Source organism: Crocodylus siamensis, chromosome 4, assembly GCF_052110815.1.
Source record: "Crocodylus siamensis isolate JL-2025a chromosome 4, ASM5211081v1, whole genome shotgun sequence".
NCBI classification, from domain to species: Eukaryota; Metazoa; Chordata; order Crocodylia; family Crocodylidae; genus Crocodylus; species Crocodylus siamensis.
Window position 1 is genome coordinate 100,964,522 of NC_143398.1, and position 20,202 is coordinate 100,984,723.

At 40.7% G+C, this 20,202-nt stretch overlaps 1 protein-coding gene across 1 annotated transcript in view; it reads right to left on the reverse strand.

Moving 5' to 3' along the window:
- Nucleotides 1–20,202, reverse strand: part of RIC8B (RIC8 guanine nucleotide exchange factor B) — a 54,612-nt gene that overhangs the window by 8,723 nt on the left and 25,687 nt on the right. Inside the window, exons 4-9 of the mRNA XM_090043159.1 lie at nt 19,181–19,275; nt 13,260–13,413; nt 8,626–8,721; nt 5,042–5,186; nt 3,178–3,322; nt 1,421–1,540 (exon numbers count right to left, since the gene is read on the reverse strand). Coding sequence (XP_089899285.1) covers nt 1,421–1,540; nt 3,178–3,322; nt 5,042–5,186; nt 8,626–8,721; nt 13,260–13,413; nt 19,181–19,275 — 755 coding nt within the window. The remainder of the gene's footprint in view (nt 1–1,420; nt 1,541–3,177; nt 3,323–5,041; nt 5,187–8,625; nt 8,722–13,259; nt 13,414–19,180; nt 19,276–20,202) is intronic.

The following is a 20,202-nucleotide window of genomic DNA, read 5'->3' on the forward strand; positions in this document are numbered from 1 at the left end:
CTACATCAGAAATATTCAGTACATGAAAAAAATGGGAAGACCTTTCAAATGCTTCTGGTAGGACCTATGAGTTCAAACCATGATTCAGAGATACTCCCATAATAATTACTGTATGAATACACAACACAAAGACATGCCATGCCCTGAAGAGCCTGCAATCTAAGTATTAAATAGACAGCAGGTGGACATAATTGAAAGACAGTGGAAGCACAAGGCAAGAGTGAGGGGATATTGGTCAGCAGAATAAGTAGGTGACAGAGCACACCAGCTGCTGGACTATTGTCAGGTTTTTTTATTTGTAGACCCCATGGCAGGTGTCTTCTACCCTTTGCATTGAGAAGGTTTGTGGTTAGATAAAATCCAAGAGGAACTGCTGTAAAACTTATTTCTAATCATCTATAACGATGGCAAAAACTCAATTCACTCTATTTCTTGGCTCTTATCAGAAGCTTTTCCTTTTCTATTATCAGGTAATACATAGATAGCTTTATTATGATACTGTGAAGTTAACTTTAATACTCTGCCCTCTCCACTAATTTCCTCACTTTTCAATATTTTAGTTCTATTAAGATTAGGTATATGCTTAACTATTGCCTTCAGTAAATCTCTGATTGCTTTGATGATATTAGTATATCATATTAGTATATACATATTAAATTATACAAATTATTGTACTAGTATTTTCAAGCCAAATGCATCTAGATTTTCCCTGCCTAAACTTCTGATCCAATTAAATCTTTATTGCTTAATGCAAAATCCAAGTTTGCCCACATCTTGCTCACTGCATTCTTAATCTTTTAAACAAGTTTAATAAGCAGATTTATAAAGAACTTGAGTTGCTGAATTCATCTTCCAGTAAACATCCTGGGAATTTAAGTTACCCAAGAATACTATATCATGTGTTTTTATGACTTCTGTGTAAAATGAATCCTATTGGCAGAACTGGACCCAGAAGGACAGCCCATGGACTTCAATGAAAATCACATACATAAGTGTGCCAGTAGGATTGGGGCTTGTATGTGTTTGAAGAATCACCTCAAATTTCCAGATTAAACTCTTCCAAATCAGGCCATTGGCTATGATCTTAATTAGTATTAGACTGGGTATGAAAAACTGGTCCTTGTGCATGTGTAGGCCATAATGAAGAAAGAAACTGTTCCTGATCCATTCAAAGCATACTGCATCAGTTTCTAGATATTAAATCAAGGAAAGAGATAGCTAGCACCACAAGGCTAAAGCTGCTCTCTCTCAGTGAATAATAGGACCGACATGTTAAATCAAAACATAATTCTCTGCTGTTAATTGATATTTTAATACCATTCTCTTTTACATGATTTATCTTATACACATTACAAAAATTAAATGAAATTACAAGTGCACTCCACATTTAGGCTATAACGAGTGGATGTGGTTACACTACCTGGAAAGTTTATCAAGCATGTTGACAAGTTTCATAGCTTCATATTCTTTCTGTTCTTCTGTCATTTCATCCATAGGGTTAGGCATTGGCTCTTCGACATGACCCGTGATAAGGTTAATACTGGGGAGATAAAAAAATTTTAAAAAAGGAGGGTGGATCATTTATACACATGTAGGGCTAACTTTTGTGTGGGGTGGGAATGAAAGGGTGAAGGACAGTAAACAATTTTAACTTACTCTTTCCTAATATCAATGTAAAGTTGTTTAACTCCTTTTGGCAGGATTGTAACTAGCTTTTATCTGTCTTGGTTTATATTCATTTTGTAGGCATTCAAGTGATTATTGTATTATCTCATTAAATACTCAAACATTTAAGCCCCACTAGCTCTTGTTAAGCATATGAGTCAAGACGCAAGAGAAGATTTCCATTCAGGGGTGGCATATGCAGTGAAAGTTCTGGAGCTATTACTTCTGAAACATACTGACCACTTCTGACGGTGCCTTTTATCCTCTAATAAAAAAACACATTTGCTGAGATACTTTAAAAGTTGCCTTTTCACTTTTTCATTTTCTTCTCGCATTGTTTTTTTACTGAATCCATTTTAATCGAGATCAAATATCAAACCCACAATTGTGACAGTTTACGTGTTCACTGTGAGCCAACTGGATAAGAAGGTTAGATGCAAAGGAATCCACAATTCAGTTGTTAAGAATACAACTTTTCAGAGCTGATTCACATTTCAAATGATTAAATAATGAGCAATAATGATATTCATTAAAGATAGTTGAGGAAGATCACACTTGAGAGCCCTTTTCACATGACCAGGGTGGAACATTAATCTTAGATTAATCAAATATTGACACCTTACAGTTAAATTCTATTTATAGACAATTAAATTAGGCAGAGAGAAAGCAAGTCAACTTCTTCAAAAAGAGGAAGAGGAACATGACAAAAAAGGCTTCAAAAACATGCGATGGAAATCTTCCACCTTTCTTCCTCTTAGTGGTAAAATGTGAACGTTTTGCTGCTGTAACCTTGTGAACTCAAGATAATGTTACAAAAAGTTCAGAAGAGGCTGAATCTACACATTCTTCAACACATGTAAGTCTGGACCCCCTCCCCCTCCCCCAAATAATTCTGCACATATTTATGCTTTTTAGCCATCAAGAAAATTAAGGGAATGGTGTTATGGCACAAGGTAATGGCATAGAGATACCTGAGCTAGATCTGTGCAGCAATTCTCACTAGGCCTAATTATCCCACAGCAGCACCACATTGCTGTCATGTAGTGTTAGCCAGTAGCCAAGCTAGCTTACGTGGCACGTGGCACTGCACTGTGTTATGTAGACACTTCCTTAATATCTTCAAGCAAAGCTAGAATACAAGTGAACCCTGGTCAAATTCTGCTGTGGGCACTTGCAGTGCTTCGAAGTCCACTGAAATGCACCCCACCACACATCTAACACTGGCTAATCAGAAACAGCCCAGCCTGGAACAGGTAATTCCTCAACCACTTATCAAATTAGTTGCAATCAAGATCATGGAGGCAGCTTCCAAAAAAAAAAAAAAAAAAAAAAAAAAAAAGGTTACATTTGAATGCAACAAAAACTATATCACAATGATAAACCCTCATAGCAACTATGGAAAACAATATGCTAGTTGAGCACATACACAACTCCAAAGCTAAAAGTTATGATACAGATCCTCAACAAAAGGCAAAAAGGAGGCAAGCTACTGAAAAACAAGTAGTACTATACTTTGGTTTTGCAGATTTGTACTCTTCAGTGTCTGTATCTTCATCATCCGAGTACCAGTGATCCCCTCTTCCTCCAGCTAAAAGGCCTCTTGCTGCCAGCAGTCCTGCTGCATTACCATATCCCGTATACTTTAATAGGCTGTCAACTGCAAAGAGAGACACAGATATTCGCTCAGCAAGAATTTCCTGAAATCATAAGGTTCAATGTTTGTGTTATATTTGAGCCAAGCTTTTAAAAAAGTGATTTATATGGTGATGAGTCTACTCTACATAATATCTGAACATTTGTTTAAAGCTAGAAGTGGAATTTATTTATTCACTTTGATCAAACCTTCCAGTTTTGATTATTTTGTTTTTAATAAGTCATAAAAGATAGCACATTCAGGTTGTCTGTCAATATGGTGCTGTCAGTGGTAAAATATGTACTCTTAGAGTGTAGACCTACAATCAAATTACAATAAGTTAATGGGCTTACCACCAAAAGCTGATGCACCCATAACTAGGGGGTCACAAAATTAAACTAATAGGCAGTAAGTGTAAAACTAACAAAAATAAGTTCTTTTTCTAATTAGAGTGCGGAACTCATTGCCACCAGATGTTGTGGAAGCTGAAAGTTTAGCCATATTCAAAAAGGGATTGGACACCTCCTGGGCAGAAAGCTGTATCAATAGCTATTGAGCGCAAGAGTTAGAGGTACAGCTTCTGAATCAGAACTTCCTAGACCTTAGATGCTGAAAGCTGAAAGTGAGAGAGGAACAGTGGAAGAAATCCTGGTCCTACCCAGGTCACTCTCCCTTTCAGCATCCACCCTGCCACTGTGTGACATAGGATACTGAGAAAGATGGACCTATGGTTTGACCCAGCAAATAGTAGTTCTGATGTTCATACAGCTAAGCCCTGGTTGGCGAAAGCTAAAATAGTGTAACTTATCCATGCTGTTTCAATCATTGTGGGCACATGAACAGTTACTGCAGTTAGCTGTTCCATTGCAAGACCTCCCTATCCAACTTACTTAATTTGATTACCTATCCATACCTTAACCCTGGAGACATCCATATCCTAACCCTGGAGAGGAAGGTACAGTCCAGCAGAAAAGCAAGGAAGCCAGGAATCCAAAAATTCAAAATGCTGGTTCTGACACTGACACCCCTCTGTGGTGTGGTAAGGCTAAGCTTAACTGTTTTATCTTTGGTTACCAGGAGGTATAGACACATGAACAGTTGCCACACATCAGCTATCCGATGGTTATGTATTTAGGTTTCCTCATCAATAGAAATAAGAGAACAATTTGCTTTCTAACTGGGCCCTGATGGTTAGATTAACACTGGTAAAAGGACTTCCAAGATTCAAATGCCGCATACAAACTGATGAAGAATGAAGGTTAGAATTTTTAAAGGTGCCTAAAAGTTGGGAATGAACCTCCCACTGAAAGTCAAACAAGGTTTGTTTGCTGAACTTCCTTTGGCTCCATTTGGAAACTGTAGCCACAGCTGCTCAAGTATTGTTAGTGCAGCTTTTACTGTTGGGCCTTTTAAATTTCGTCCCACATGCACACTCCAAAGGATCAAAACAGCTTTCCAACATCTATTGGTCAAACCACTGACAAAAACTGTGAGAGTTCATCAAATCATTTCATATTTGGTCAGTTTGCCACTCTTTTCCAGTCACTGAATAGCTACTCATTCAGTGAGCTGCTTCAATTCTATTCAACCTAAACATTATCAAAGCCAGAGGCATTATTTTAGCAGTTTTTAAACTAATGGTCACATCAGCAACTGTAACAGTTGCAGAGACAGGGACTATCTTTCTAAGGACTTCCTGGGATAAAAGGAAAAGGGAAAAAATAAAGCACTCTGGATTTATACCTCTCTCTTTACAAAGGACAAAAAGAAATTCTGCTGCTAGTTGCTTTACTCCAAGGTCGACATGTGTCATAAGGCGCACAAGTTTGTTTCTTACTGTAGTGCCAACTTCAGGACGATTTGTTACATCTCTTAATGGAGGCAATACCTAGAAAGATGAAAAGGAGAAAATGACACAGCAATTCGTTCTTGACAGCAACTAGCAAAGTGAACAGGAAGGAAAGGTTATTAGTTATTTCCCAAGAGAGCAAGTACAATCAGCTTAAATCTCAACCCAGAAAAGCAGCGATTAGATAAGTAGGCTGGCTACAATATAAAGCAGAACTTCCAAAGGTAAAAAGAGCACAGCCAGCTGCACTGACTTCCTTCAATCCTCCGTAAAGTTCCCATGAACTCCAGCCAGGATATACCTTGGATCCTGTTCTCTGATCTTTATCCTTGACTGTCTTTTAGGCTATCTTCTCTTTTTTCTAATGCAAATAATAGATACTCCAGATATCTATTGATTAATAACCTGCACCAAGAGCATTATCATCTATCTTCCTGCTTCAGTTGGCATAAACATAAAGAAAATTGAACTCAAGTAAGCTACTACATCATTAGAGTGGTCAGTTGGTTATACAGAAGACTTAATACACTTTGAAAAATTCAAACCCAAACCAGAATTTTAGTCAACAGCTTTGCTATCAGATATATCTCAAAATGAATTTCTGCAAATTTGAAAAAAAAACCTCCTTAAAAGGAGTTGCCTGGTAAACAGATACATTTAAGTTCCTCTGAAATACTTTACAGATAATTCTACTTATCTCCAATAAACATACTGCTTGTTTGTACTATTTTCTCAAATTTTATTCTCAGTGATACACATGCATAAAGATGGAGTCTTTATTTTCGAGATATCATTTGGCTCTGCTCTTATTCCTCACTTGAAGTTTCAGATGGGACATACAGATGACAGTGAAAGTCTATGGAAATTTGCACTTCTTAATCATGGATTTTTAAAAGTACCTCTTTGACTTATTATAGTTGACAATGATGATGCATTTGTTTTTTTGTTTTTTTAAATTAAGGCTGCTCTCAACTTCCCATTATAACATTCTTTTAAAACGGCTTATATTATTGGCAAACTTCAACCATTTGGGGTTGAGAGGTTACGTGTTGACTGTCTGCATCAAGCTGATATTCCCCCCCCAACAAAATGTTCTGCCAAATCATTTAACCCTTTGCAGCTCAATTTAAAGCCTTGGAAAATTCAGTTTCTGCACACGCAATAAAGTACTTTGTAAATTTCACCAGCTAAAATCTGAGAGTTCTGGCCACACTGGACTTGTCTACACATGCACTTGATCCGGGATCAGTTTACTCCTGAGTAAATGCTCCCAGGCAGGCATCTACATATGCAGAGAAGTGGGAGTAGATTTGCTGCTAATGGCTGCAAACTGCTCCCACTTCCTGGGGCCTTGCAATGGGCCCCTGCTGCCACCAGGAGGAGCTCTAGGCTCCCACTGGGTGCTATGCCAGGGCCTGGCAGGGAGCAGTGGGCTAGGAGACAGCCATCTCCTGGCTGCAGCTGGGACATTACATCCTACCCTTAAGGGCTGCTTGCTGCTGGGGTGGGGACAATGTCCCCCTGTCCCAGCAGCAAGGAGCTCCTGTCCCTGGCTCCTTGATCAAGGGCAGGAGACTTGGAAAGAGCTGCAGGGGAGGGGCAGGTCCCAACACCCTGCCCCAATCCACTGGTTGGGCAGCTAGCAGTTAGCTCATTGCTAGCTGCCCTGCTGGCAGAATGGGGCAGGGGGCTGGGACCTACCCCACCCCTGCAGCTCTTTCCAAGTCCTGTGCCTTGGTCACCCAATCACAGCACAGGGCTGGGACCTGCCCTCAACCAGGACAGTTCTCAGCCCCCACCTTACATGTGGGGCAGAAACTGGGGAGCCTGTTCCCTGCTCAGCTCTATGAGCACAGAGCTGGGTGGGAAACAGGTTAGGGAGCTCGTTCCCCATTAAGTTCTGCCAGTGCAGACCTGGGTGGGGAGCAGGCTGGGGTGCTTCTTCTCCCAGCCTGAACTCATAGGGCTCAGACTGGGAGACCTTATCTCCCAGTGACAGCTCCATAGTCATGGGGCCAGTGCTGGGAGATCCTTATCTCTCAGTGCCAGCTCCGTGACCATAGGGCCAGTGCCAAGAGTTCCTTATCTCCCAGCACTGGTCCTGCAACTGCAGAGTGGGATCTCCCATCCCCTCAATCATGTTCTCGGAGTGGAGGGACTTGGAGCTTCCTGCTACTGGGGCACAGGGACATAGTCCCTGGTGGATGGCTGACTGAGAATGGATTTGCTCCCAGTCAGGTGTCTACATGAGTGTTACGGTGCAATTACTAATCGAATGTAAATTTGCAGATAGCAAATTGACTCATGATTAGCAAGGTTTACTGAGTAGTAAACAGGTGCATGTGTACACGTACATGTTTACTTTGCAGTAAACTATGCTATTGTGCAGTTAAGGATCTCATGTAAATGCACCCACTGAGCACTTGGGTCTCTCTCAGCATCTTGTATGACTGGACCGTACGTGCATCAGCCCATGATCCAATCAGCCCAAGGCCACAGACGCAAAGCTGGACTTTCTTATAATAGCTATTTTGGACCAGTACAAACAGCTGGGAACTTGTCTCTTATATGTTCTCAGTGATACCTACCCACAACATGGAAGAGGGAAGCATCAGCTTAGAATGCAGAGGAGAGAAAAGCAAGACTGATTAGGGACAAAAGGGAGGAAATTAGGACCAAGTCTCAGGAAACTAGAATTAAGGAAGCTGTGGGGAGACAGAAACCAGGAATGGCTGGCAATAGGGAGCCAGGGCAACTTAATAGAACAAGATTAAACAAGGCACCTGGGGCAAAGGCTAGGATTGAGGGGCAGACTGGATGAGCAGCTCAGACAAAGAAACCAACTAGCTTGGCAAGGAGACTGGATGTAGAAGAGTGCAACTCTTAGCAGCGCTTATTGGTATGCTCACAGCAAATACATTAACGCAGCTAATCCTGCTTCCAGTTCAGGAGCTACCAAACATGGCATGGATATAGTGTTCAACATAGTCCTACCTTGCATCATAGGGATGTACCCTAGTTTTCCCATAGGATCCCTACCTCTTAGACTGCACAGGGTGGATTGTTTAGGGACAAATCAAGGTTGTATAGTGACTGTTTGCAAGTCCTCAGCCTGTCCAATCAAGTTTGGCCTTAAAGGTCTACCTGAATTCTAGCACTCCAAGTTTTAGGGCCTGACTCAAACTTGAGTAACACTCTTTTAATGTGGGTGCCAGAGAGAGAGAGCAAGAACAGCAGAATAAGTGATAAATCACAAATTAACATAGGTTTGAATTGGACAAAAGCAGCCAGAAAAAGCATCTTAAAATAAGACCTCCTTTTCATTTAAATGTTCCCAAAATAAAGAATTTGTGTGTATATGGGGGAAGGAAGTGGGGAGGGGGGAATACAATATTAAAGTATCAGAACCACAGAGCTGAACAAGCCTGAAAGATTTTGCCACTAGCTTTATATTACGATTTCTAAATCAATATCTTACCTGAGCTTTAAGGAACTTCCTGATGTTCCTGTGAACTCGGCAACACTCTGTTAATAAACTGAGAACTGGGGTGAGACTCTCCCTGTAACTGGTTCCCTAAAATGGAATCAAATAAAAAATAACCAAAACGTGAATAAAACATCAGATTTCATAATTCATAGATAAGAATAAATATTTTCCTTTTATAATATAACAACCCTTTCAATCAAATCCCATACTTAACCACCAAAATAGGAACAACAACAATCTTCTTCATTACATATAGGGGAAAAAACAAAGAACAAGATTTTCAATGCTAGACACCTACAATTGCATATACAGGTGATTATGCCAGGAATATAGCAGGTGCATGGCCAATACTGAAAGATGTCCTTCAGCCTATAATAAGCAGAATGTTAACTTTTCTTGCTAGTAAGCAAGAATCTAGTCAGTCAGTTTGCTCATCCTTTCAACATAGCCAACTCTTGGGAGAAAGGCAACAGCTTTTAAGCAACCTCAAGGAATACTATGCATCAATTCATAATACATCATGAATAACATAATATCAAACAGAAATATCCAGGAAATTCAGACTCAAACTCCTTAGCCAGAAGCCTGGTAGAAATTAGAAGCCAGTCTGCCTAGCATTATAGAAAACAGATTCAACTTTCAGTGGCATGCAAGTTAAGACAATTTTGGCAAGGCAGTTTGTTTGAAAAAATAAGTTGTTACAGCCCTAGGGTACCTGTACATGAGCATGGAGGCTGCTCCGACATGCTGTAATTACAGCGCCTTGGAGCAGGTTCGATTAATTGAGTTTGCTGGATCATGACAATTACCGCACACCAGCAGCCTCCCATGTCTTGTGTATCAGCATCCCTGCACTTCAAAACAGTGTGGGGGGGCGGTGGAACTAAAGCTCGTTCAAGCGCCCTATCACCATTTTGAAACGCAGGGGCACTGATACATGAGATGCTGCAGTGTTTTAATTAGAGCAACTCTTGGCGCCGCTCTAACTAAAGCACTGCCTCTTCACCCTCAGAGCACATGCAAAAGTGCCCCTAATGACTCCTTGTCCTCTTCCAGTGCACATCTTGTTGGAACACTAACTTAAAAGTGATTTAAAACAAAGCTGGTTCTTCTCAGAAATGATCTTCTTTCATACATCATACAGTATACATCTTTTAATTTTTGCTTCTCCTCCTCCCCCAAACAATACGGGGACAAAAAAAGCCTCATCTTAGATTTGAGTACTGGCCAGGGCAGGTAGCAGCTCAGCTCTGGCTTCAGCCTCAAGTGCAGAACCAAAGCTGGTGCTGAGCTGCCAACTGTGGCTGGGGTGGCTTGTGCAGCACCAGGGAGGCTCTCTGCCAGGGGAGCATGGGAGAGACTGCACCATGGGAAAGGAGGGGAAGGCTTCTGAAACATGGTGAGAAGGGAGGGGAGACCCACTTTTACAGCAAAGGGGGAGACCATACAGCCTGCATCCATACCCAGTGCCTGCACCAACCACCCCTTCTTACCTTCTGCTGTGGCTCCAGCCCCAACCCAGCTGGGCTGACATACTACTGCTCCTTCTGCCTGGCCAGGCTGAGGCTGGAACCACTGTTTGCCCTGGAGCAGACAGCAAAGGGTAAGCAGTGTCTGGGAGGGAGGAGGTGGAAGGAGTGGGGAGCAGGTAGATAAGCAGCAAGGGAGAGTAGGGGGTGGAGGATAAGGAGTGGAGGGTAGGCACAGGCACAGTGGGGAAAGGAGGCCAAGGGGCATGTGGTGGGGGGCAAGTGGCAAGACGGCAGGCAGGGAGTACAAAGGGTAGGGGGCAAGAAGCAAGGGTCTGGTCCTTCTCCTACTGCTGCTTTCCCTGCCACAGCTGTGGGGGAGAGACTTTTAAGATGACCTTCCAATAATTAGATTTTATACACAGAAAATTTGTAACAAACTTATAATTTTCCATGTGTAGAATCTAATTATTGGGAGTTGCCTTAAATTCAAAGTAGTCTTGGATATGGATGAATAAGATAGAAATTGTAGATAATAGGGAAGGAAGAGACCTCACAAGGTCATCTAGAACAATCTGTTGCAGAAACTTCACCGTCTAAAGCATAAAAACCAACTCTTCGTCTGACTTACACTCAAAAACTTCTAATGACAGGAATTCTACAACCTTTGTAGGTGATACTTGCTTTGGTATATAGTCTCAGTTTCCTTCAAACATTATAACAATTAATTTGTAGGGCTAATTTAACATATAACCTTCAAGTAGAAAAGCACAATTACCCTTCTGAGTACAATAACGGGAATAAATTTCCATCTCAGTATATTCCAGCTGTTTCAATTTAATCAATATATACCTGAAGCTAGTCTATTCAGTCACTGCTGTGTTCTTCCATTACAGTCTTCTTTCAGGAGGAGAACAAAGTGATCAGGAAAAACCAACATGAACTTATCAAAAGCAAGCCATGCCTGACTAACCTGATTTCCTTCTACAACAAAGTGATAGGTTCTAAGGATGGCGGGGGAAACAGTGATATACCTTGACTTCAGGAAGGCAGCTGAAACTGGTCCCCAACAACATTCTTATTAATAAGCCAAAGGAAATACAGTCTGGATGAAAGTACTGTAAGGTGGACACAACTAGTTGAATCATCATGCTCAAAGAGCAGTTCTCAATTATTCAAAGTCTAATTGGGATGAAGTATTGAGGAGGGGATTCTCCATGGTTCTTTTTCATACCTTCATTAATGATTTGGAGAATATGATTAAGTGCATGCTTAACAAATATGCAGCTGACAAGTTGGATGGAGTTGCAAAAACTCTGGAGGGAAGGGCTACGATTCAGCAAGACTATGATAAACTGGAGAAATGGTTCCAAACCAATCAAATTAAATTCAATAAGAACAAATACAAAGTCCTCTATTTGGAATGGAACAATCACATGTGAATACAGAGAGGGGAATGACTGGCCAGACAGCAATAGTGCAGAAAAGGAACCATGGGTTATAATGGACCGTCAGGTAAATATAAGCTAACAACAGGCTCTTGTTGCAAACAAAAAAGTCAAGCCAAGGGAAGTGATTCTGCTCTGTTCAATGCTAGCAAGGTCTCATCTGAAGCAACGTGTCCAGTTTTGGGCTCCACACTTCAAGAGATGTAGACAAATTAGAAAGAGTCCAGTCACGTGACAAAAATGGATTACTGGTCTGGGAAACAAGACTGAAAGAACTGAGATTATTTAGTTTGAAGAAAAGAAGACTGAGAGGGGATCTGATAACAGTCTTCAGATGCCTGAAGAATAGTAATAAAAGAGATAGACCAGGGCTGTCTAACTTCTTAGCAGCTGGAGGGCCAACCCAGCAGCGTCCGCAGCCCCTCCTCACTTCCTCAGCAGCAAGTTCTGCCAGTACTACATGGGTGGGTATCTCCCCTCAACCCTCCTGCAACAGGCAGGCAGGCAGCTTCCCCTCCACTGCCTTGGTTGTGGGCTCTCTTGCTGGACTGTGCTGCAGGCTCCACAGCACTGCAGGCTGTGCTGAAGCATAACACCTTGTCCTGCCCCACCCGCTGAGGTAGGGGCAGGAAGTGAAAGCCACAGACAGCAAAGGGAGCCTGTAGGAGCAGCCAGAGCAAGGAGGGGAGCAGTGCCCATGGGGAGCTCAGGTGCCACAGTTTAACTCTTCATGGCGCACATGAGCCCATGGGCTGCCAGTCGGACAGCCTTGGTGAGAAACTATTCTCTGTGACTGCAGAGGACAGGAAAAGGAGCAGTGGCTTTACATTGCAGCCAGGGAAATTTATGTTGGATATTAGGAAGAACTTTCATATTATGAGGACAGTTCATTACTGGAAAAGGCTGCCTCGAGAGGCTGTAGACTCTCTATCTCTAGAAGTTCCTAAGAACAGCTTAGGCAAATGCTTAGTATGCTTTAGACAGAGATAATCCTGCCTTGGAGCAGAGAGTTAGACTACATGACCTCCTGAATTCCCTTCCAGCCCTACTGTTTTATTATTCTATTCTACAATTGAATTTCTTTGACTTCAATGAACACTGAATCAAGACTGTAAGTACAGAATTGAGTTCACTGAAAAAAGTCCCTGACCAACAGTTTGTTCAGCTTGGTTTTTCACACACAGGCAGACCCTCTCAGAGTTTTAACAAAAATAAAAACTTTGTTAATAAAATTTAATAAAATAGTGGTTGGGAACGAGAGACATGAACTGTATTAATGGAACCTTGGTTCAACATAATAAGAAAGAATAGTTGGAAATCAGTCAGTTCCATAGTTTGTAAAACTGTTGAAATAACAAAGAAGAGTTACTCCCACCTTAAAAGTGTAGTTTGTCTTAATTAAATAATTAGTTATATATAGGTTTTATTTCTGAATAGCAGTTTCTCTTAACTGACATTTCTAATAAAATGTATTAGCATAGCATTCCAAATGCATGAATAAAGTTAAATAAGCTACAGTTATAGGATCTTTTCAAACTCCAGGATGAAACTGAGCTGCCAGATTTCTTCATTTTGCATCATCCTTTTTCATGAAGGCTTAAGATTTTGGAGGAGGGAGAAGTGTACAGATCTAGCATTTTGACTCAGTCTCTACTTCTAAATGAATGAGAGGTCTCTTTTCTCAAGAATCGTTAGGTTTCATCCATACCTTGTCTATTCTCTTCTCCATGAAATCCAGTAAAACTTGAATGGCATCCATATTCATACCATTGTATTTTAAATTTGTTTCTTCTTCAGATGATGGACTAATAAGAACATCCAAGCAAGAAACTGGAACATTGCTCAAAAGGTTGACCGCATTGCTGCAAAAGATTTTTAAAAACTTGTTACTCTCATTCAATGACTTCTCTTAAAATGAAGCCTGGAATTCTTAAAAACAAATATTTAAATAATACAATTTTTTCACCCCACAGAATGTGGCATACCCAACATGCATTGTCCTTCAAATTAGCATTTGGTACATAATCTTTTGAATTCTTTAAGAACAGGTATACAAGTTATGATTAGGTAGTTAATATTACTACAATACTAACAGCATTTCTGATGCTGTACTAACACCCATGGAAATCGTAGCATATATGTTTATAGCACACTACTAACATGGCTCAGATGTGTAAGGAACAAAAATATAAACAGAGCCCTTTAAGTTGCTCATACAACCACAGGTTTTTAAAATAACTTTAATTCTTTGCCATTTCATACAAGATTACATGTTCTTGCCCAACAGGTGATTTTCACCTGTGTTTCTAAGAACAAGAAAGGCCACCATACAGGTTTCTTGATCTGGCTGCATTAATATCATATGTCAGCAGGTATGAGCTCAGCGTGTGTTTCAGCAACTAAGGCTGCAGACCAGCAGGGGGAACTCTCACATTGACTGCATTGCCCATAGACTTTTCTTTTTTACCCCTCTTTTCAAATACTTAAGTTTTAATTTTACATTGCTTGCATGCTACACAGGCACGGTGGCAGAATAGTTTAAATGCATAGTGTTGCTTCCTCCTAAATATATGCAGCATCTTGAGTACTTCTACTTATAATGAATGGTCCATTTTGAAGGAGGGGTTTGTTTTTTATTTCAAAAAAATAATAATAAAACAAGTAATAACTCCTGAATTTTAAATACACAGTTTTAGAATAGCTGCAGAAAACCTTAGGGCTCAACTCCAATTAACAGTGAGCAAAGACTTACTCTACCCATAGCCTTGCTGTCTTTGAGCAAACAACTCATTGGGGAAGGTTGTTTTAAACATGAGTAAAGTCCATACAATGGAGCTTTAAAGCAGATCCTCAGTGGGGTCTCACGTACTAGCCTGTTTTACATTTTTTAAATACATGTCAATTAAGGGAAATTAAAAGTTGTTCAATTCAAAATTAAATGACACTTCTAGGTCTTTTTGTAATGCAGCTGGCGCTTCACAAGGTTTGGGTTTAACGTGCGAATAAAAACTGTTGCCATCAGTGAATACCATTCTCATCACAGAACGACAAAAAGTTCAGCTGGCTTTATGCTTCCCTAATATGATACTATATGTCATGCAGGGGTTAAATAACTGCATTCCCCCTATAGTTGTCAGCTGATGCCTTGCTAGAGTTTATCAATGTTGTAAGTGATTTATCAAGAACAGAGTTGATGAATTGCAGAATACTGCAGGTTGCACATGTACACTTTGAAGAGACTTCCAACAACTTTATTACTCACTAGAATATTAGTATTTGCAAACCTCAGGCAAAGATTGTCACCAAGTTTTTAGAGGTTCCTCTCTAATGTTAAAATGAACAAAATATTTCTCTAGCGATGGACAAACATCACTGCAGTTCAGAACAGCAGCAGAGCATCCCTAAGCCTGAAGAAGGGTTACTTGTGCCCCAAAGCTCGCAAAGCACTTTCCCCCAACTATTTAGTTGGTCTAATAAAAGATATCACATCTACTCAAAGAGTCTTGCCTGTAGTTCTTATGTCACTTAATATTATGGTTCTAATATGGTCCTAGTGAAACAAGGGTGTTTGCTTTCCATTCTATTAAGATAAGTTAACCACACAATACTGTTATGAATTTACACTAGAAATTGTATATTTGTTGCAAACTGTGTGTGTATGTAAACAATTGTGTATTTGTTGCAATCCTTCGTTCATTTTCTAAGCAACCAATCAGTAAAAACTGTGTTTGGTTCTGAAGCTTTTCTCCTTCCTTTCAAATGCATCTCTTTTTAAGTTATTTGAAGTATCCAGTTCCTAACAACTCACAAATAGTGAAAAACAAAACAGATTTAAATTCAACAAATATTTGGCGCCTTCAGCCTTTTCATAGAAAGTCCTATTTTTACTAGTTTCTTATTAAACAACCAAGTTCCCAAACACCTACAAAATTAATTTTATGGATCACTGTGCCTGAGCTATTCTTTTCAATAAACGAAGCCCGGGTTTCTGATCTTTGTCACTTCACTGACAGTTTTATTTGTGGTAAAGGAGTGTATGAAATTCTCTAGCTACCAGGAAGTCAGTGACTATGCACAGATCTGCACAATGGTGTTTGCATTCCTACTCCAGGGGGTAGAAATACTGCGTATATTACTCTCGTCTTTTCGGCTTCCTAGAGATCATTAATCACTGGGACATGACATCCACCCACTCATGCTCCCAGCCCCCTCCTGATATGCAAATTCAAAAGCAAAGGACTATTTAGAGCTGCTCAATGCCTTGATTAAAACCTTGTTAGTGGGCAAAAATGGCACTTGCTCCAATATGCACTGATTTAAGCTGTTCATATTCAAATGTTAAACAATGACATGACAGAACCACAATAGTAACAACAACGAAGGCACTAAATTAGTTTAAAATATTTTCTATTGACAACTTTTGCTTATTTATTAAAAGAAAAAAAATTTAATTTTGGTTACTGTGACAGTTGGGGAGCAAACCCAATTTCAGGGTCCAATCCAATATTTGATCCTAGCATAAAATACATCTATTTTATTTTGAATATTCACAGTCTGCATCTTCTCATACAGGACTAATCTAAGAATCCAGATATGGGGGATATGGATTAACTTTTTGGAGCACCCACTGTTGAAAACTGGATCTGCATTTTAAAATGTTACAGTTTAATCTTCTGAATAGCAATTCCAAGGAACATATTTATGCCATCATGATGCCATACGGTGTTAGCTCCACTTTTCACTTCAAAAATAATTTTTATTTTATTTTGGGTATTGCCACCCTCTACAGGCTCCACTTGGAACCTGCCCCCACCTCCAAAAAAACAGAATAAAAGAAAATAAATGATCTATATCTCTATGTATATCTATGAACAGAGCTTTATATATGTGTGTGTATATACATATATGTCTATAATACACATACACTATATCTACATCTATCTATCTCTGTTCTCTCTGGTTCACACTTCACCTCTAGCAATTAAAAAACATTACAGTGAGAGTCTACTGAAGGTAAATGCTGTTGATGATGCACAAACCAGGAAATAATCCAGCTCATTCTTTTTACAGCTTTACTGGTTAAGCAGCACTAATAGAAGCTAGAGAAATTTTATTTGGTTTTTACTGAAAACCCAGATCTGGAATGTAACAGTTGCATTTACTGCTTATGTTAGAAGAGAGTTGCTAAGTACAGACATTCAAAAAGCCCCTGGAAGAGGTGCTCAAACTTACCATGCTTTTCACAAAGTGCAATAAAGTAGAGCAGGAGCCAACTGAACAGATGTTCACTGTTGCTTGTAGCCTGCCTGCATTGACCACTGTGGGCACTTCCAGAAGGCTGCCAGAGCAGCCCTCTCCCCAGCCATGCCCCCCCGCCCCCAGCCTTCAACTGTCAGCAGTGGCTGAGGGGGAAAAGTGGGGGAAAATGGTGCAAGGACTGCAAGGGCCCCCCCACAATTTACTGGTTGGGTCGGGGGGGAGGCAGGCTAGGACCCTTTCACTGTAGCAGCCCCAACCAGGCAGGTGTGGGGGGAGGGCAGAGACCCTTCCCCTGCAGCCCCCCTCCTCTGGCCAAGCAGCAGCACACTGCAGCCTAGTTGGAGTGGCTGCTGGGAGTAAGACACTGGACTCCTTCCCTGCAGCAACCTCCCCCTCCCCACTTCTGGGCTGTGGTGTACTACAGGGCCAGCGTGGCCACCCCAACCCTCCCTCCCCCCACCAGGGTGCATGCAGGGTTGGGATCAGAGGCTGCCACTGACTCAGGTCAAAGGCGGAAGGGGGTGGCCTGGCAGTCGCTCGGGCAGAGCACAGGATCTCTGCCCAAAGCTAGAGCACAGCCCTGTGTCATGCTGCCTGGAATGGTGGTGATCATGTTCTAAGTTAACCCTTCATGTGACCTGGCACAGACATTCAATAAAGCACTCTAACAGAAAGCGCTTTAGGTTAGTACACATTCATCCAGAGTTAAACTTAGAGCGGGATCCACCGTTTTTAATGTGCTTTATGTTCCACGAACATCTGTTCTGCTATGGCTGCAAGGCACTTTCTGTGCGCTTGAAAGCACATTAAGTGTAACATCTGTACCCACCCAGTAATAAGACATTCAGGTCCTTTGGGTCTTATGAGGTGCATCCCTCTGGACCAGAGCCTTCTCATTTTGGCATTGTCCTACAATCCATATTACACATGAAAAACAGTATATTAAAAAATATTCTGTAGACTGTATGGTCAAAGACACAAAAATAAGGAAAGTCCAGATTTACAGTTATCTGTGTAACCTTAATATTGTCCCCTCTTGTGTTCATTTTCTGAGGCAGGCATCCAGAGGAAAAATAGTAGGCAACTGTATTATTAAACACCTTTGTCATCATACGCATGAAACAGATGGAAAGAATGAAGGTTCTTCAGGAAACCTCAACTATGACATTTCTCAACTTTCAATTGCCTGACTTCACAACCTACATCATGTTTTTGGGGGTTTATTTTAAACAACACACCGTGCGCATAATTTCCTGGGTTGTTTTTTTTTAAAGGTAAAGACCAGTTAATTACATACAGTTGTAACCAATCACTCCTCTCTCATCATTATCATTAGAACCCTAAACCTGCAGCATTTACAGCACAGAAAAAAAATCTTATACAACAGAGTCCTAACAAGATCAAAAGTAACATTCTGGCATGGAATGGGAAGAACTGAACACAAGGGCTGCATCCAGATAAGTGTGCATGCGTGGTTTGCGGTGCCTCAAAGTTCTTTGAAGCACTGCAAACCATACGCAGTGCATGTACACTCATTCGCCACACTGCTAATTAGCACCAAAATTTGAGACCAGGAGATCCTGATGTGGAAAAAAAAAAATCATCACTGCTGAATAAAGTGGCATGGTACACACGCCACCAGAAACTGAGCTTGGCAGTGTAAAGTCATGCTCTAGCTGCTGGCCAGGCTCTGTGTGGCCAGATCAGCAGTGCTGCTGGCCCAGGAGGCACAGGTGCTGGCCCCAGCCTCCCCTACCCCAGTATAATTTGCCCTACATCTGACTGCACATGCAGAGGCATGCCCTGGGGCAAAAACTAGGACACAAATATGTGCCTCTGCTATTTATGCCATGGGAAATGTGTGTCCCTGCACATGCACATTTGTCTGGACATACCCAAAGGCAGTTTAAAGATGGTAATAGTAGGTATGTAGGTATGCACTACAAATTAACAAGCCAATATAAAGTTTTAATTACTTAAACAGATTTCAGACTATTTCAAATAGGTAACTGCAAACAGTGACGCAGCTAGAATTCCTAGTAACAATTTCAACCTCAATACATGGGTGTTTCCATTTTAGCATATTCCAGTTTACTACTGCTATTTTAACGTAACAATGGTTATAGAGCTCACTTATTGTGTTTTGAACTATTTTCGAACAATGGGAATGTTAAAGCAACATGTCAGACAGACAATCTGCTTGAGTTACCACGTGTTCTTCAAATCTAAAAAACACTAATCAAAAATAATATATTCATTACGTAATAATATTCATTTTGGTATTCCAATTTGCTAATAATTAAGAAATATTTAGTTCAAAATAAAAGCAGTCATCCTTGAAACAAATATTGGTTCTTTAATTCTACCAACCTGTGCAACTCTTCCGTTTTATCTTCAGTAGGACCCATGATTAACAAGCAGTGGCGAAGGATGGCAGCCATATAACGAAACTGATGAGATTCATTCTATATAAATACAAATTATGAAGATATTTTTCATATTGAAGATTGCAAATGAGGGTTCAGGTCACTAGAACAGTAGAAATTAAAGATGGAATATACCTATTAGATCATGTAATCAATTTCCTAACAACAAAGGAGTGTTCTTTATGTGCTTGTTTGAGGGCTTGGTTCATTCTAATTTCAGATTATCCCACCAAGGGGGCATCCATTATTTACTCAGATTATCTCCTATTACTCCTAGAGCATGGACAAATGTACCTTTTACCTGTTTTAAAAAGGGGAGGGGGAACTGTTTTCAGGAACACACACCAGCTATTATGTTGTCACTGTTGTATCTGCATGATCCTGTAGTGATGTGAGTGAGCTGAAGTACCCTAAAATTAACCTTGAATGAAACAGAGTTAAAGTTTCAGCAGTTCTTGCTACATCTGCATTGCTACCGAATTGTGCAGATGTAACAGTTACATTGCAACAGCTTATACCTAGGGACCTACCTAAATCAGTTTCATGAAAACTGCAAAAAACAGCATTGTCTATGATTGCTGGGAAATCTGGCATTGGCCACAATTTCCTGTGAAATCAAGCAAAAAATGAAAAAACAAAAATTGCAGTAGGGACATACATTGAGTGAAGGCACCCACTCTCCGCCAATCAGTGGTGAGGGGCAGAGGCTGCCATGAAATGCCTGTGAAATTAGCTCTGCATGCCACTAGTGGGGCTGTGAAAAGCCCTTTTTCTCGCCGCAACTTAGGTAGATCCCTTCTTCTTTCAGTATCCTTTTATATCAAAGCAGTTGTTTCTGTGTCTGCCCCTCGTTACATCACTGTTAACCTTTCATCTTCCTTGGCATTCACACCCATCATATTCAGTATAGTTTATATCAGCCCTTCTTAGCCCTCCCCATTTCAGGATGTGTGACTTTCCTGTGAA